The sequence below is a fragment of the Rana temporaria genome, chromosome 8, assembly GCF_905171775.1.
Source record: "Rana temporaria chromosome 8, aRanTem1.1, whole genome shotgun sequence".
NCBI lineage: Eukaryota > Metazoa > Chordata > Amphibia > Anura > Ranidae > Rana > Rana temporaria.
This window is the reverse complement of record NC_053496.1, coordinates 135,802,102-135,821,977: the sequence shown is the minus strand read 5'-3', so window position 1 is coordinate 135,821,977 and position 19,876 is coordinate 135,802,102. Positions and strand designations below refer to the sequence as shown.

The window sequence follows — 19,876 nt, the reverse complement described above, 5'->3', positions numbered from 1 at the left end:
CTATTCCTCAAGTAGCATTTTGTAAAAAAGAGTGATGTGTTTTATACAAATTTATACTGGAAAATAGTGCAAAAACAATAAATAAAATAAAAATAAATAATGTTTAACAATTATAATAAATAATAATGTTTGCATGGGTGAGCTGACAGCGTTTCTTTAACACAAGACTTAGGCCTCATTCACACTTGGCGGACTCCGATGCTACGAAGTCCGCCTGCTTCCGTCGGCTCAGCGGGAGATCAGTCCGCAGATCTCCGCTGAGCCGACGGATGACAAGCTTCTCTCTGCTCACTGAACGGGGAGGGGCTTGTCGGGCACCGCTGTGTCCTATGGAGCGATCTGATGAAAACGGACAGCATGTCCGTTTTCATCAGATCTTACCCGATCCGATCCGCATGGACGGATGGGGACGTGGCACCCATACGTCTGTTTTCAGCGGATCGAGTCGGATGTCAGCGGACATGTCTCTGCTGACATCCGACGCTCCATAGGAATGCATGGAGCGGCCGTTCAGGTCCGTGACAGATGGACCCGAAAGGCCCGTAGTGTGAATGAGGCCTTATTGTAGGAGTTTTGAGCCCAATTTGGGTAATTCTCTGATGGCAGACATTGTGATGTTATATGTATGGTAAAGGGTTCTTTGGCATAACTTTTCAAAAAGTATCACTGCACTAGAAAAGTGTTATTAAAAGCTTACTTTTATTTCCAATTGTAAATTCAGCACATTTGTTTCTGTAAATAAATTAGTTATAGGGCTAGATGGAGAAGTTAAGGTTGCAGGGGGATACAATAGATTTGTTAGTAAGCCTTCATCACTGCTTGTCTTGCATCTTCACAAAGTGGGTCCAGTAGTCCATCTCCTCCTGTAAAAGGCAAATTGCAGCACAGAGAAATTAGTCACTGATTTCTTATTTCTTATTTATTTTGTGTAAAATGTATATAAGCTGTACATAAAGTACAAAAACGACCTTGGTCTTGCCATGAATAAAATAATTCCTCAGAACTCCCTTGTGTGATCCAAAGCTGGCCAAACACTGTCTGTTTTTTTTTTTCAGCCAACATGTTGAATTAAATTAAATAAAAAAAACTAACAGGTTCACCCATCCACACCAGGTATGGAAGGCTCAATAAAAAATGGCCTCCCTAGGACATTGTATTCTGACAGCAGTACCTAAACTCGGTGGTGGGGCTACTAAGAGGCCAATTTAAAAGCAGGGGTAAAGTCTTACTACAGCCATAAAAAAATAAAAAAATAAAAGGCAAAAAAAAATAAAAAAATTAATACAGCACAGCTTTTAAAACAAGTGAAGCACTGTTGATTGGGGAAAAAAGTTATGGAATGTTCCTGTTAAAGCCATGTGATTTCTTTCATGAGATATTCTCTGCATTATGATGGAACAGATCACCATAATGTGATCTGCATTCTATGAATGGCACTTAAATGCAGGCTCAGTGTGGTGTAAACACTGCAGTGTACTGTAAAGAGCAGATAGTGGCATCTGCTCGCCATTAAAAAATAGCCTTCTGTCTTCCGCAATAACTTGCACTGGTTTAGCTGTCTTCTGCAATAACTTGCACTGGGGGGAGGCGACAGTCTAGGGAGAGCCTAAGCCGGAGAAGCTGGGGACCGCTGGGCAGTCTGATGAAGGAGGTGTGGCGTGCCTCCAAAGCACATCCCTATTGGCTATCAGTCGTCGAGCTGACAGGTCCAATGTGTAAACACTTAGGCCCAGATTCAGAAAAATCTGCGTATCTTTCTGCGGGCGTAACGTTACTCAGATACGTTACGCCGCCGTAAATTAGGGCGCAAGTTCCGTATTTAGAAAGAACTTGCGCCCTAAGTTACAGCGGCGTAACGTATGTGGTCCAGCGTAAGCCCACATAATTCAAATGGGGATGATGTGGGCGTGTTTTATTTAAATTTAGTGTGACCCCACATATTTGAAGCTTTTTACGAACGGCGCATGCGCCGTTCGTGAAAGAATCCCAGTGCGCATGCTCGAAATTCTGCCGCAAATCGTCAATGCTTTCGACGTGAACGTAACTTACGTACAGCCCTATTCGCGAACGACTTACGCAAACAACATAAAATTTTCAAAATTCGATGCGGGATTGACGTCCATACTTAACATTGTGTACGCCTCATAGACCCAGGGGTAACTTTACGCGGAAAAAGCCTAACGTAAACGACGTAAAAAATTGCGCCGGGCGGACGTACTTTTATGAATCGGCGTAACTACCTAATTTGCATATTCCTCGCAGGAATAAACGGAAGCGCCACCTAGCGGCCAGCGTAAATATGCAGCCTAAGATACGATGGTGTAAGACACTTATGCCGGTCGGATCTTAGGGAAATCTATGCGTAACTGATTCTATGAATCAGTCGCATAGATACGACCCCGAAACTCAGAGTTACGACGGCGTATCCGGAGCTGTTAAATCTTCCCAAGTGTCTACCGTAGCTCTGGAATCATCTGCCCAGCAGACCGCTGGCTTCTCTGACCTCGGCTCACCCTGGACTGGTCCCTCAGACTGTCGACTCTCCCTGGACTGCCAGTGTTGGCAGCTGCTTCCCCTGGGCGATATTGGGTAGCTTATCCTCCACTGTCCTTCGTCTGTCACTCAAAAAGCTTTGTGAGTGCATTTTATTGTGTATTTATACATTTTTATATTAAACTGTGCTACACCATAGCCTGCTCGGCGCCTCTCTTTCCTTCTCCTCTTCTCTTGAAGCTGTTGGGTGCCCTGTTTATTATAAGAAGGCTGCCTTGCACGTGCTTACAGTGTCAGCCAGTGACTATTTTAGAATTTGCTATTTCCTAACCTCTGGAAATATATATATATATTTTAGTACACATGCTGGGAACATATTACTTGTTCCATTCGTTTAATACCTAGGGTACTGGTACAAGGGTAGCGCTGTATCAGGCTGGGTTCACACTACTACACTACTTTCATCCTACTTTGCTCTGCTACATTGGTCCTACACTGATCCTACATTGGTCCTACATTGATCCTACATTGGTCCTACATCCATCCTACTTTCATGAACAGGATACTACTTTGATCCGACTTTGTGATAGTCTGACTTGTTCTTTGACCAATCAAAACAATCCCAGAGTGAGATAAATTCCTTTTACTGCTGCTGTAATCACAAGTCGGATGTCAAAAGTCGGATGGTTAGGACAAGGCTCCTACTTTGGTCCGACTTCAATGATATTCAATGGGCTGAAGTAGGATCAATGTAGGACCAAAAGTAGTACAGGGAGCGTTTTCAAAGTCGGACCGACTTGTGTAGGACCAGTTAAGACAGCTCTCATAGGGAAACATTGATTTTCACACGTCATGCTACATGAGCTCCCAATGTAGGACCGTTTGTCGGACAAGTGTGAACCCAGCCTCAGAGTCCTTTTGTCTGTGTTTTCACTTTAATAGGTACACATGTTCAATTGCTTGGTAACACAAATTGCTAATCAGCCAATCACATGGCAGCAACTCATAGCATCTAAACGTGGTGAAATCGACTTGCTGAAGTTCAAACTGTGTATCAGAATGGGGAAGAAAGGGGATTTAAGTGACATTGAACGTGGCATGGTTGTCAGTGCCAGACAGGCTGGTCTGAGTATTTCAAAAACTGCTGATCTACTGGGATTTTCATGCACAACCATTTGTAGGATTTAGAGAAAATATCCAGGGAGTGGCAGCTGTGTGGATGAAAATACCTCGTTGATGTTAGAGGTCAGGGGATAATGGGCAGACTGGTCGAATCTGCAGAAACTGCGTGATGCTATCATGTCAATATGGACCAAAATCTCTGGGAAATGTTTCCAACACCTTGTTGAATATATGCCATGGAGAATTAAGGCAGTTCTGAAGGCAAACGTGGGTCCAACCCGGTACTAGCAAGGTGTACCTAATAAAGTGACCAGTAAGTGTATATTTCCTATTTCCACTGAAATGCAGATCTGAGCTGCACTGCAGTGATCTGTGATAAAATGTAGACATTTTATCGCAGTGCACTGGACAAGATTGCATGTCACTGTAAAGCAGTATGACACACCATGCAGCTGTACAGTGACATGAATGAAGTGTCACCTCAAATAAAGTTTGTTCAAAAAAAATTCTACACCACATCGCTCCCTACCACCAGCTCACTGCAGCTGGAATGGACACCTGCCGCACTTAAATCCATGTGGTTTTACTGTGAGGCAGCTGTCTGTTTAATGTGAATGGGCCCTTACAATCAAAATCTTCACATCTTCACTTCCTCTTTAAACACAGCCCACACAAAGCATTCTTCTTTGATAATTCTGTTCATAATGGTTTGTATTAGCACAGGGATTCTCAACCAGAGTTCCACTGGACATGAGGATTCCTGTAGAGGTTGCTAGGGGTTCATTGAGCAATGGAGAGTTTCTAATTCCCAGTAACCATTAATATCGGTTATATTTTTAGCTGAGTGTTTAGCTGGGTTGTTCCCACTGGTCAACAATGTAAGAGTGTCCTTCTTCCACTAACCTTTATTATAAGGGGTCCTTCTCCCTTAACCTCTTTCCCACCGGGCTTGTTTTTCAGATTCGGTGTTTACGAGACTAAAACAGTTTTTTTTGCTAGAAAATTACTTAAAACCCCCAAACATTATATATATATTTTTCTAACACCCTAGAGAATAAAATGGCAATCATTGCAATACTTTTTGTCACACCGTAAATAAATACATTTTGCCCAATTTTTTTATATAATGTAAAAGATAATGTTACGCCGAGTAAAATGATACCCAACATGTCATGCTTAAAAATTGCGCCCGCTCGTGGCATGACGTCAAACTTTTACCCTTAAAAATCTCGATTGGCGACGTTTAAAAAATTATACAGGTTGCATTTTTTGAGTTACAGAGGAGGTCTAGGGCTAGAATTATTGCTCTCACTCTAACGATCGCGGCGATACCTCACTTGTGTGGTTTGAACACCGTTTTCATATGCGGGCGCTACTCGTGTATGCGTTCGCTTCTGTGCACGAGCTTGTCGGGACGGGGCGCTTTAAAAAAATGTTTTTTGTTTTCTTATTTATTTTTATTTAGTTAATAATTTTTTACACTGAAATAAAAAAAAAATTATCACTTTTATTCCTATTACAAGGAATGTAAACATCCCTTGTAATAGAAAAAAAGCATGACAGGTCCTCTTAAATATAAGGTCTGGGGTCAAAAAGACCTCAGATCTTATATTTAGACTTAAATGCAAAAAAAATAAAAAATAAATTAAACTGTAATTTTTTCAAATGACAAAAAAAAAAATGTTTCTTTAAGACGCTGGGCAGGACTGACTTTTTGACGTCCCTTCCGCTCAGCAGAGCTATGGGGACGGGTGAAGGACATTTTTCCCTCACTCGCAACCCCAGTCAGCTGCCGAATGGACCCGATCGCCTCCGCCGCTACCGACGGCTCCGGTAAGCAGCGGAGGGCGTGGGAGAGCGGCGATCTTGCGGCGAATCCGACGTCTAGACCGCCGTTATCGTGTACAGGACCGCCCACTAAAGAGATGGATATGTCGGTTGTGGCAGCAGCTGCTGCCGTTACCGAGATATCCATCTTTAAAAAGAGGACGTCTTTTTGACATGGGGCGGTGGTCAAGAGGTTAATGTATTGGACCATTATACAGACTACAAATATAAAAAGGCACTTTTCCACTGGCCATCATAGTGAGGGGCACTGCATCTTTCACTGTTGTTTTTTTTTTCTGGCCATTATTATTTGTTCCATTGTTCCAAGGTTGATAAAGTCTGTATTAGCACAAATGCACATACTAGGCCTTTTTTTTTTAGCAAAGTAACTATCATAAAATTGTGCATATTACCATAGAGCAGGGGTAGGCAACCTCGGCACTACAGCTGTAGTGAAACTACAAATCCCATCATGCCTCTGCCTCTAGGAGTCATGTCTGTGATTGTCAGGGTCTTGCAATGTCTCATGGGACTTGTAGTTTTACCACAGCTGGAGGACCGAGGTTGCCTTCCCCTGCAACAATGGAATTTAAAGATTATTAAATGTACACAGATAAAAGATAATTTAATAAATATTACATTTTTTCTCACCAAAATCAAGATCTTTGATGTTGCACTGAAATACAGTCTCTCCATTTACCACAAGCTCCACAGCATTTCGATCTGGTATCTCTTCTAGAACAACACTATGTCCATCTGAGGCCAGCACAGCTGTCAATAAAATGGATATGTTCGATGTCAGTGTCATCATACATAAGTAGAATAGTTGGGCTGCTGGGGATATTGAAACAATGGTAAAATGTGGTATGTGTTAGCCATTGTCATATGCAGGTAAACATAGTGAGAAATGATACCTACAGAGTTTGATGATCTACTCTATTCAATAAAGTGTATAATTTAAATTAAGGTACTGAACTATTCATTCTGCTATTACTACTACTTTCTAGGGACAGGGATGACATTTACTTTTAATGAACAAACTGTGTAAGGAATGAAGCCATTTCTTAAGGGAAAATTAAACAATCCATCCTCAGGAATATTTTTCAATGTCAAAAGATCTCTAAAAGAAATAAAAGGCTTCTTGCATTCTCATTATTGCTAGTGTGTCAACAGCTACACCGCTGAAGTAGTGCTCTAATGCCCTGTACACAGGCCCGTCGCAACAGGACAAGCAAACCAAGCAATTGCCTGGGGCCCCGAGCTAGCAAGGGGCCCCCAAGCTGACTCGTCTGTCTGCCTGCTGCTATGTTCACAGGCTGCATTGCAGGCGTGCCGCACACGAGTCTGTCCCGGCCTTCGGTAAGATCACAGCACTGCCCCCACGTCTCATCTTGTGTAAATAAGACAGGCAGGGGGTGGGGGCCCCACCCCCTGCCTGTCTTATTCACACAAGATGAGAGCCTCGGCCGCTATGGACAAAGCACCAGACTGTTTAAGTTAAGAAGTGGGTGATTGGCTGCTACGCAGCAGGGCGGTCCCAGCAATCAATCACTCACTTTTACATTAAAAGTCCCACCCGTTGTCCAGGGCTGCCGTGCTTCTCATCGATTCGTGTGTGAATAAGGTAATGCTCCACGCCCCCTACCCGGCTAATTTGAATTAGGCGGGCTTGCGCCGGGTGATTTACGCTACGCCGCCGCAACTTTACAGGCAAGTTCTTTGTGAATAAAGCACTTGCCTGCAAAACTTGGGGTGGCGTAACGTAAATCAGATACGTTATGCCCACCGAGTTTTACAGCAATCTACGAGAATCTGGGCCTTAGTGTTTAGAACTACTTTAACCTGCCAGTCTACTGCTACAAAATTGGGATTAGGACCCATATTAGGCTGAATTTGTCCTTTATTTCCACATCCACAGCAATAAACTTTTTTCCACTTTAAATGGAACGAATATGTCTTGGTAAATCAACAATAAAAGATATGTCATCACCTCACAAATAAAAAACATTAAATAATTTCTAGAAGTGACCACTGTGCTGAAAACAGAATGGGTTCTTGTTTAGTAAAAACCTAACTTACAATAATCAAGCTTTTTACATTAGGAAACTGAGTCAATTAGGTATGAAAGCAATATAAAATCCATTTGTTTGAATTGTATCTTGGAATCAGATCAGGATAACAATTTTAAAAGGAATCCTTTTAGTCCTTAAAGCATAATACATGTGGTATATCATAGCTAGTATAAATATTAACTCCTTTTTAAATCATTGCCTCCACTGCTATAATATTATATTACTTATACATAATTTACAGAATCTATAAACCACATATACTCAAGGAAAAATTGAATGTATAGGAATGAAGTAGTCATTTTGCCAAACTTGATTCTGTGGTAAAGTTGATGATTTTGCATTTACAGAAGCTTCATAAAAAGTAGCCTCTGATTTCGTCATGTGGCACTGTGTGGTGGCATTTGCTTTGTAAAGGGTTCCCCTTAATGCTAAGAGCACACAGTACTCCTAGTTGTGAGACCCTGTGGTATGCGTCAACATAGAAAAATTCCACTGATATAATGATCAATTTAGAAAGCTTTAACACAAAGATAATGCTTTTAATTTTAACCTTGTGACTGTCATTATTAAATCTCACTGGACTGGCGTTCCACGCGTGATATTTTCCGAGATGGGTCCCTGCTTTCGTTTCGGGCTCTGGCGGACAAGTTTGGCTTTCCTGCGTGGATGGCGTTCAGGTATCATCAGCTGCGTCACGCAGCCAGGGCGCAGTTCCCGTCGCCCCCTAGTCTTACAGTGGACCCTATTGAGGAGTTGTTGGCACAGGAGTCTCTTACTAAGCCTCTGCCTGAATTGTATTTCGCTCTCCAGCAGAAGGACTTGCCAAAAATGGAAGCCTTGTGGGATAAATGGAGGGCGGACTTGCCCGATTTGGATGGGGAGACCTGGGAGGAGTGCTTCGAGGCTAGTTCTAAAATAGTTATTTCCTCCAGAGACAAGCTGATCCAAACAAAATTTCTGCATAGGGTGTATTATATGCCTCAGAGGCTGCACAGAATCTTTCCGCTTCGGTCCCCGAATTGCCCCCGTTTTCACTCACCTGATAGCACCTTCTTTCACATGTTCTGGACCTGCCCAAGGCTGGCGAGGTTTTGGGCTGCAGTGGGTGAGACTATTAATTTCCGTCTTCAGCTGGATATACCTTTGACGGCAGAATTGGCTCTGCTAGGAGTGCAGGATGATGAGCAGAGGCCGAGATATACTAAGACGCTAATCTCCTTGCTGTTCTTTTATGCTAAAAAGGAGACCCTGCTGAAATGGGTCTCTCCCCTGCCCCCCACAGTTGGCTCATGGGAAAACGCAGTTAACGCAGTGCTTCTATTGTACAAGTTGACTTATGTTAGTAGAAGATGTCCTCTGAAATATGAGAGGGTTTGGCGACCATGGATGGACCCCACATATGAAGCTAACCCTTGAATATTGATATGTGCAGGAAAGTTATCCTTGGGACATTGGGTGGGACATTGGGTGGGACATTGGGTGGGCCTCCCCCCCTCCCTTACGTTTCCCGTACTTAGTGACTGTTTGTTTATACTGAAGTGTAGCCTGCTGCTTTGGGGTTATCTGGATTGCATACTCTCCTTCTCTTTATGATGTGCCATGTACCGTATTTATCGGCGTATACCGCACACTTTTTTGCCCTTAAATATGTGGGTGCGCGATATACGCCGATACTCGCTTCCCGCGCTGTGTTTGAACCTGGCCACTGACATATACTGAGCGCAGTACACTCGGGTACACTCGGCCATGCTCGGCTCTCCTCGTGGTTATGCGAGAGAAGCCGAGTGTGGCCAAGTGTACTGCGCTCGGTATATGTCGTGGCGTTCAAACAGCGCGGGAAGCGGGAATTGGCTCAGAGACAGCGCGGGACAAGCGGGGAGGACACCGCGAAGGCCGCAGACGGACGCCGGACCGGACAAGGCCTCCGATGGACGCCGGGCAAGACACCAAAACTGTAAGTAATAAAAAAATAATTCAGGAATTTCACGTCCAGATCAGGGGTGCGCGCTATACGCCGGTGCGCGCAATAGGCCGATAAATTTAGATAAATAATAGGACGGTAATTTAGACCTTTTTTTTCTGTTTTGTTCTGCTCTTACCCAGAGTGATTTGTCATGTACCATCCTTGTGTTTTTCCAATAAAGACCAACCTTGTTGTTAAAAAAAGAGTTACAGAGGAGGTAATATATGTGGTTTGGACGGCGTTTACATACGTGTGCGTTCACTTCTGAGTGTGAGCTACCGGTGACAGGGGCATTTAAAAAAAAATGCTTCCCATCCCGCGCTGGACGATTCTTTCTTCGGACCCCCGATGGCACGGGAGAGCCCGGAGAAGCACCGGATGGTGGCGGCAGGGGGGGGGGGGGAGTCCCCTCCCGCCGCCTATAAGAACGATCAAGTGGCGGAACCGCTGCTATGACTGTTCTTATGGTGTGCAGAATCGCCGCCGGCAAATGATATCTGAATGATGCCCCTAGCTGCAGGCATCATTCAGATATCCCTCACAAAGCCCAGGACGTCATATGACATCCACCTGGGATAGGAGATCCCCTCTGTGGACGTCATATGATTATGGGCCGGTACTAAAGTGGTTAAAAAAATATTAAAGGCAATATAAAGTCCAATATAACAATAAATCATGAGTCCTTTAGTGAAAAATATTAGTGCACATATCCACTTGTGAATAATAAATCCACTGGTGCCCAAAACTTCTTATGCATTCACTGACCACCTCTTAACATGAACACCATCACAGCGTGCTTACCAGAGCATAAGATCCTGCATTACAGAGGTCAAATAACGCTTATAATTAAAAAGGAACTCCACTTTTGTTGAGAAAAAAACTTTCCCCTGTGTGATCAATGTACATTGCAAGATTTTTAACAAACTTTGCAGATTCCTATCTTTTGTTATTCTGAAGAAATCCATGTGTGTGTTTGTATCCATGTGGGAAAGTGAATCTAATGGGAGTAGTTTCATAATTATCAATCAGCTGCAGCACCTGCTGGGCACTAATGAGGAAAGCTGCTAGGCTTGCATACCTTTAGACTTGTTCCTATTGGGAATATCTCACCAAAAATTACATTTATGTTGCAGGGGATGCCTGAGATCTGATTTGTATCTTAGTGTAGACTTCTGGGAAAATCGCTGAGCCAATCACACATTCTGTTTTGGGCACCAGTTCTGAAAAAGGATATCGGGGGAACTGGAGAAAGTGCAGAGAAAGGCAACCAAACTGATAAGCGGCATGAAGGAACTCAGCTATGAGGAAAGATTAACCACTTAAGGACCTTGCCTGTTTTTCAGACTCAGTGTTTACAAGATTAAAACAGTTTTTTTTTGCTAGAAAATTACTTAGAAAAAAATATATATAATGTTTGGGGGTTCTAACACCCTAGAGAATAAAATGGCGGTCATTGCAATACTTTTTGTCACACCGTATTTGCGCAGCGGTCTTACAAGCGCATTTTTTTTGTAAAATATTCACTTTTTTTAATTAAAAAATAAGACAGTAAAGCTAGCCCAATTTTTGTTTTATATTGTGAAAGATAATGTTACGCCGAGTAAAATGATACCCAACATGTCACGCTTTAAAATTGTGCCCGCTCGTGGAATGGCGTCCAAATTTTACCCTTAAAAATCTCCACAGGCAACATTTAAAAAATATATAGGTTGCATCTTTTGAGTTACAGAGGAGGTCTAGGGCTAGAATTATTGCTCTCGCTCTAACGATCGTGGCGATATCTCACTTGTGCGGTTTGAACATCATTTTCATATGCGGCACTACTCACATATGCGTTTGCTTCTGTGAGTGAGCTCGTCGGGACGGGGCGCTTTAAAAAAAATTGTTTTTGTTTTCTTATTTATTTTAATTTATTTTATACATTTTTACACTGTTTTAAAAAAAAATGGGTTACTTTTATTCCTATTACAAGGAATGTAAACATTCATTGTAATAGAAAAAAGGGGTCAAAAAGACCTCAGATCTCATATTTAGACGAAAATGCAATAAAAAAAATTGTCATTTAAAAAAATGACAACAGGAAAATGTGCCTTTAAGAAGCATGGGCGGAAGTGACGTTTTGACGTCGCTTCCGCCCTGCTATGCCTTGGAGACAGGTGTGGGGCCATCTTGCCCTCACTCGTATGCCGGCCAAGCAGGAGGAAGGAACCGATCACCTTCGCCACTGCCGACGGCTCCGGTAAGTGGCGGAGGGTACGGGAGAGCCGATAATGGTGATCTTGCAGCGAATCCGCCGCGGAGACCACTGTTAACGTTTACAGGACCGCTCACAAAAAATATGGATATCTCAGTTGTGGCAGCAGCTGCTGCCGTTACCGAGATATCCATCTTTAAAGTGCCAACGTATATGTATGTGAGGGGGTCCTTAAAGGAACTGAATTTATTCACTCTTGAGAAGAGGAGATTAACTAGTAGCCGACCAGCCACCGTCATTATACGGCGGCAGGTCGGCTCTCCTGGGCGAGAGCCCGTAGCTATACGTCCTATCGTATAGCCGCCACTAGGGGGCGCGTGCGCGCCGCCGGAGGCGCGCGCGCGCGCTCCCCGCTCGCCCCCGACTCCCGTGCGTGTGCCCGGCGGGCGCGATCGCCGCCGGGCACACGCGATCGCTCGGTACAGAGCGGGGAACGGGAGCTGTGTGTGTAAACACACAGCTCTCGGTCCTGTCAGCAGGGGAAATGCTGATTTTCTGTTCATACAATGTATGAACAGAAAATCAGTGTTTCCCCTAGTGAGGCCACCCCCCCCCCCCCACAGTAAGAACACACCCAGGCATACTTAACCCCTTCCCCGCCCCCTAGTGTTAACCCCTTCACTGCCAGTGGTATTTTTATAGTAATCTAATGCATTTTTATAGCACTGATCGCTATAAAAATGCCAATGGTCCCAAAAATGTGTCAAAAATGTCCGAAGTGTCCGCCATAATGTCGCAATACCGAAAAAAAAATCGCTGATCGCCGCCATTACTAGTAAAAAAAATATTAATAAAAATGCCATAAAAATACCCCCTATTTTGTAAACGCTATAACTTTTGCGCAAACCAATCAATAAACGCTTATTGCGATTTTTTTTACGAAAAATATGTAGAAGAATACGTATCGGCCTAAACTGAGGAAAAAAAATGTTTTTTTATATATTTTTGGGGGATATTTATTACAGCAAAAAGTAAAAAATATTCATTTTTTTCAAAATTGTCGCTCTATTTTTGTTTATAGCGCAAAAAATAAAAAACGCAGAGGTGATCAAATACCACCAAAAGAAAGCTCTATTTGTGGGAAAAAAAGGACGCCAATTTTGTTTGGGAGCCACGTCGCACGACCGCGCAATTGTCTGTTAAAGCGACGCAGTCCCGAATCGCAAAAAGTACTCTGGTCTTTAGGCAGCAATATGTTCCGGGGGGTAAGTGGTTAAGGGGGGATATAATCAACATGTACAAATATATAAGAGGTCCATATAGTGAACTTGGTATTGAGTTATTCACTTTACAGTCAACACTGAGGACAAGGGGGCACTCTTTATTTCTAGAGGAAAAAAGATTTCACCTCCAAATACGGAAAGGTTTCTTCACAGTAAGAGCTGTGAAAATGTGCAATAGACTCCCTGCAGAGGTGGTTCTGGCCAGCTCAGTAGATTGCGTTAATAAGGTCTGGATACTTTCCTAAATGTACAGAATATAACTGGGTACTAAGATTTATAGGTAAAGTTGATCCGGGGAATATCTGATTGCCTCTCGGGGGATCAGGAAGGAATTTTTTCCCCTGCTGTAGCAAATTGGATCATGCTCTGCTGGGATTTTTCGCCTTCCTCTGGATTAACTGTGGGTATAGAATTGGGTATATGTGATTGTATGATATTTTTTATTTTTATGGTTGAACTAGATGGACTTGTGTCTTTTTTAAACCTAACTATGTAACATTCTTAGACAGATTCAGAGCGAGTTACGCCGGCGTATCAGTAGATACGCCGTCGTAACTCTGAATCTACGCCGGCGTTAATTTAAGCGTATTCTGGAAACGAGATACGCTTAAATTAGGCTAAGATACGAGCGGCGTAAGTCTCCTACGCCATCGTATCTTAAAAAGTGTAATTTTTAGGCTGCCCGCTAGGTGGCGCTTTCGTTGAGTTTGGCGTAGAATATGTAAATGACTCGATACGCCGATTCACGAACATACGTGCGCCCGTCGCAGTAAAGATATGCCGTCGAAATTTGAACATTTTACGTCGTTTGCGCAAGTCGTCTGTGAATGGGGCTGGACGTAATTTACGTTCACGTCGAAACCAATACGTCCTTGCAGCGTACTTTGGAGCAATGCACACTGGGATATGTACACGGACGGCGCATGCGCCGTTCGTAAAAAACATCAATCACGTCGGGTCACGAGTAATTAACTTAAAACACGCCCCTCCATCCTCATTTGAATTAGGCACGCTTACGCCGGACGCATTTACGCTACGCCGCCGTAAGCTAGGAGGCAAGTACTTTGTGAATACAGTACTTGCCTCTTTGACTTAAGGCGGCGTAGCGTAAATACGATACGCTATGCCACCTTAAAGTTGCGGCGGCGTCTATGAATCTAGGTATTTGTGTACAAAACACCTCCATGTAGCCATATTGTATAGCACTTCAGATTAAAAAGGGAAGGTAATTTTTAATAATATTCAATTACAATATGACTTGTGTTGCAATTGTAAATGCTATATTATTTTTTCTTTATTTGCCATGTTTTTTCCCCACGAAAAGTTGAGTTACCCTTTACATCCTCCCTGCTGGTAGCTCAAGGAATATCACAGCATGGAGTTAGCATTTTGGAAAACATTCACTCTAATACCGAGGAGGGCTACTATCATGGAGGGAATAACTCTTCTGTGCTTCCAGAACTTAATGCAATAAGCCCAAGACAAGATAAAGAAGAGGAGGAGGCCCCATAGCATACTAGGAGTTCTTTTATTTAAAACATGTAAAATAATATTCACACGCAGTGCAGCCACCATATCACACACCACAAGGCTGCTCAGCTGCACTGTATTAAGGCTGGCCATTCATGTTTAATCTTGTACAATTTTCCTTTAGATTTACCAAAAACAATATAATATGAGGTCAAAACTAAACAACTTTCAACTGTATCCAAATAGGCAGGCCCTTGCACTACATACACAGAAGGAGAAAATAGCGTTCTCTCAAGTGGGTATACCTTGCACTACATAGTTTAAGGTAAATCTAAAGAAAAATTGCACAAGAAAGTTGAACATGTATGACCAGCCTAAGGTATCGTTTTAGGTTCAGGTGTACTTTAAGATCCTGTTTGTAAAATATCTATTCTAACATATTCAAAATATTTTTAAAACTTGCTTTACCACAACCAGCTCTATTTCAGCTTGGCAAAACTGGGTTTAAACTATTTTATTTGGCATTTACGCTACGCCGCCGTAAGCTAGGAGGCAAGTACTTTGTGAATACATTATATATTTTTAGCTTTTACCCTTTCACCTACTGTGATAAATTTGTACCACTGTAACAAAAGTTGTTAGAAAAGGACATCTAAATTAGTCACAGTTTTATAAATTAATTCCTTAATCCGATACAGAAAAAAATTGTGAAAAACACTTGTTTATTATTGATGACAAAATAATGAAAAGAAATAAAAAAAACACATAAATATGTGTCTCTAATTAGCCTAATCACTTTGTGTCCTCTGTAACATTGGCATGTGTCCACTCCTCGTCATTTAATTAGCTCTTCAGAATGAAATCAAACTGTGAAAATATGATTACAGATTTAACACAACATTTGAGGTAAATTGTGCAGACCAAATCTCAGCAAGCCATCTCATTACCAAGACATGTTCCATAGGCTTCCAACACAAGTTTTTGACATAAGTTTTTTTGTATTAACTACTAGTGCAAACTATATCAAGTAGCCTTTAGAAACAATTTGCCATTGAGAAGCTTTGGTCGTCTTAATGAATAAGGCAGTGCAAAGAACAATGAAAAAAACCCCAATAACAAACAGATTGTTTTTCGTTTTTATCACGTTTCAATAATCAGAAAAATACAATATAATTGCTATAAGTCATTCTATTATGCCCTATTTTATTAAAACCTGAGTCAATTTATGTACCAGTTGTCACATTTATTTTATTTTATATAGCCTGCAAACATAACAATTCACATAGATACAGTATCTGACAAAAGTGAGTACACCCCTCAGATTTTCGTAAATATGTGACAACACTGAAGAATTTACACTTTGCTACAATGTAAAGTAGCAAGTATACAGCTTGTATAACAGTGTAAATTTGTTTTCTCCTCAAAATAACTCGACACACAGCCATTAATGTCTAAACCGCTGGCAACAACAGTGAGTACACCCCTAAGTGAAAATGGCCAAATTGGGCCCAAAGTGTTGATATTTTGTATGGCCACCATTATTTTTCAGCACTGCCTCAACCATCTTGGGCATGGAGTTCACCAGAGCTTCACAGGTTGCCACTGGAGTCCTCCTTTACTCCTCCATGACGACATCATGGACCTGGTGGATATTAGAGACCTTGCACTCCTCCACCTTCCATTTGAGGATGCCCCACAGATGCTCAATAGGGTTTAGGTCTGGAGTCATGCTTGGCCAGTCCATCGCCTTTACCCTCAGCTTCTTTAGCAAGGCAGTGGTCGTCTTGGAGGTGTGTTTGGGGTCGATGTTAGAATTCTGCCCTGCGGCCCAGTCTCCAAAGGGAGGGGATCATGCTCTGCTCTAGTATGTCACAGTACATGTTGGCATTCATGGTTCCCTCAATGAACTGTAGCTCCCCAGTGTAGGCAGCACTCAAGAAGCCTCAGACCATGACACTCCCACCACCATGCTTGACTGTAGGCAAGACACGCTTGTCTTTGTACTTCTCACCTGGTTGCTGCCAGACAGTGGAACCTGTCCTGTTAAACTGCTGTATGGTCTTGGCCACTGTGCTGCAGCTCAGTTTCAGGGTCTCGGCAATCTTCTTATAGCCTAGGCCATCTTTATGTAGAGCAACAATTCTTTCTTTCAGATCCTCAGAGAGTTATTTGCCATGAGGTGCCATTTTGAACTTCCAGTGACCAGTATGAAAGAGTGAGAGTGATAACATCAAATTTAACACACCTGCTCCCCATTCACACCTGAAACCTTGTAACACTAATGAGTCACATGACACCGGGGAGGGAAAATGGCTAATTGGGACATTTTCACTCAGGGGTGTACTCACTTTTGTTGCCAGCGGTTTAGGCAATAATGGCTGTGTGTTGAATTATTTTGAGGGGACAGCAAATTTACACTGTTATACAAATACAAATGGAAGTAGTCTGGGTGACTCTAGAATATCACGCACCTCAACAGTAATTGATACATAAATGCTTTAGGCCGGATTCGCACTAGTGCGGTGCGAATTTCAGCTCTCATCTCTGCAGAGAGATAAGAGAACTGTTCAGCAGATCCACTGCGTTTTAGCTGCGAATTTGGAGACCTGGGAGAGGGGAGGGGGAGTGGGGAAGTGTATTGAGCTGAATGAGACAAATCCTGAAGAGAAATTAACACATCTGCGAATCAGCTGCGTTCCCATAGAAGATAATGGGCCTGAATTCGCACCTGAGCCGCACTGCAATGCCTAAAATACGCACACGTTTTTTCGGCAATGCGCAGTGCGAATTCATCACACATATGTGAACCAGCCTCATTGAAAACAATGTATTTTTAAATGTTCTGCGTATTGGATGCGGTTTAAGCCGCACTCAATTCGCATAGGTGTGAACCCGGCCTCATATAAAAAGTAGATTATTTTATTGATATACAAAAGTGAACACAGGGTTCAATTAAAGCAATTTACAGAGTATGGCCTGGATTCACAAAGCACTTACGGCGTTGTATAACAAGTTACGCCGACGTAAGTGCAAATGTGCGCCGTCGTATCTGTGCGCAAGACCCACAAACAGAGATGCGCCTAAAACCAGGCTACACCCCGCCGACGTATCTTGCTTACGCCGACGTAGAGTGGGCGCACATTTAGGCTGGTAGCATTGATTAGTCATTCAAACATGCAAATGAGGCAGGCTACGAAAGGTGCGCGTAAGTTGTACGTCCGGCGTAAAGTTAAGCCCCATAAAGGAGGTGTAACCCAGCAGCAGACATGCAAAGGACTGCACCAGGGAACACAAGCCGGGGGAATTTTACGTTGGACGTGTGTCTGGCTGGGCGTAGGTTACGTTCATGGCGTACGCAGTGATCTTAGGCAGTTGTTCCGACGTGGTTGTAAGCATGTGCAGGGGGATGCGTCCACGTCACGGCGCATGCGCAGTTCGTTAAACGTACTTGTCTGGTGCTCGGACCATCATTTGCATGGGGTCACGCCTCATTTGCATGGGTTTGCATGGGTCAAGCCCACTTCCACCTACGCCAGCCTGCGCCTTCGAAACCTACGCCACGCCGACACAGCGTTGGGAGCACTGGCTTCCTGAATTCCATGCTTGCCTCTCTGCGCTCCGTCAGCGTGGCGTACATTGGTTTGCGCTACGGCGGCGTAATGTGCGCCCGCTCTCTGTGAATCTGGGCCTATATATATATATATATATATATATATAAATATATATAATTATATTTTTTTTGGGATAAAGTGAATTGCTGTTGTCCCAATAGACAAAAAGGAGGTCATGATGTATCCCATTGGATTGGATGTTGGGATGCAACATCCAATTTTGACCACTTTTTTGTCTATTGGGACACCAGCGATCCACTTTATCCAAAATATATATATTATATATATATATATATATATATATATATATATATATATATATATATATATATATATATATATATATATATGCTCTGTAAATTGTTTTAATAACCCTTTGTTCCCTTTTGTATATCAATAAAATAATCTACTTTTTATATAAAGCATTTATGTACCACTTATTTCAAGCACCGTTATAATCCCAGGTTATCCTTCGCAAATTCACACTGTTATACAAGCTGTACACTCACTACTTTACATTGTAGCAAAGTGTCATTTCTTCAGTGTTGTCACATGAAAAGATATAATAAAATATTTACTAAAATGTGAGGGGTGTACTCACTTTTGTGAGATACCGCATATGTGACAATAGGTCTACCGTGTGTCTGGATTTACCATGCAGATCAGTTTGACAAAGCTGAAATATATATTTGTTTTGCCTAGGCAAATCTCAGAAAGGCTTCATTACAAGGATTCTCCTAGAGTCAGGTCCAAAAGGGCTATATTTGCGTTACTCCCAACACATTTGTAGTTTTCCACCCCACTCTACTCATCTGTGTAGGCAGGGCCATTGCAAGGCATAAATTAACAAAACCTCAAAACAATAAGCTGCCCCATAGCCACTTAAAGTCCTACAAACTTGACAGAGCCAGAATAGGATCATGAATGTCTTAAATTTAGGGTTAATATTAGGCTATTTGTGCAATGTATGCATATAGCTTATTTTACTTTCTACAATAGCCACTTTTGCCCATTGACAGTAGTGTATTTAGGATTTGTGGTGCCCTAGGCCTGACTAAACTCATGCACCCCCTCATTTAAATATGACCCACCCCTTCCTGTCAAGGTCACACCCCTTTCTGTTTAAGAGCCGCCCTGAAATTTTCGAGTGGAGACACTAGTTCTGAGGGCCGGGGGGGGGGGCAATGGATTCCCTATATTTGCATCAATTTCCTCTCACTTCCTGTTTGGCTATGGGGCAGGAAGTGAAAGGAAATCTCTGCAATGGCACAGGGATGTGTAAAAAAACAAACTGATAGGGGTTATAACTAGGGTTGTCCCGATACCGATACTAGTATCGGTATTGGGACCGATTCCGAGTATTTGCGGGAGTACTCGTACTCCCGCAAATACCCCCGATACCGGAATAGAATACTCCACCCCCCCCCCCCGCCGCCGACGCATCCCGCCGCATCCCCGCTTGGATAATACGGGCGGGGAACATTACAGCATTCATTTGAATAGCTGTAGTCTTTCCCGCCCCGCCGCGTATAGACACTCCCCCTTGCTCGGGTGAACTGTCCAATCCCGAGCAAGGGGGAGTGTCTATACGCAGCGTGGCGCGAATCATTACAGCTATTCAAAGCTGTAATGTTCCCCGCCCGTATTAACCTGTCGGCGGTAGCGGGGATGCGGCGCGATGCAGGTAAGGGGGACATGACATGGCTGCATATGGGGAGACATTGCTGGATATTGGGACATTGCTGGATATTGGGACATTGTTGCATATGGGGGACATTGCTGCATATGGGGGACATTGCTGCATATGGGGGACATTGCTGGATATGGGGGACATTGCTGCA

At 42.9% G+C, this 19,876-nt stretch overlaps 1 protein-coding gene across 1 annotated transcript in view; it reads right to left on the bottom strand.

Annotated features, from left to right (window-relative positions):
* Positions 1-717: 717 nt before the first annotated feature.
* Positions 718-19,876, bottom strand: part of C8H10orf53 (chromosome 8 C10orf53 homolog) — a 45,781-nt gene continuing 26,622 nt past the window's right edge. Inside the window, exons 2-3 of the mRNA XM_040322453.1 lie at positions 6,094-6,213; positions 718-863 (exon numbers count right to left, since the gene is read on the bottom strand). Coding sequence (XP_040178387.1) covers positions 799-863; positions 6,094-6,213 — 185 coding nt within the window. The 3' untranslated portion in view covers positions 718-798. The remainder of the gene's footprint in view (positions 864-6,093; positions 6,214-19,876) is intronic.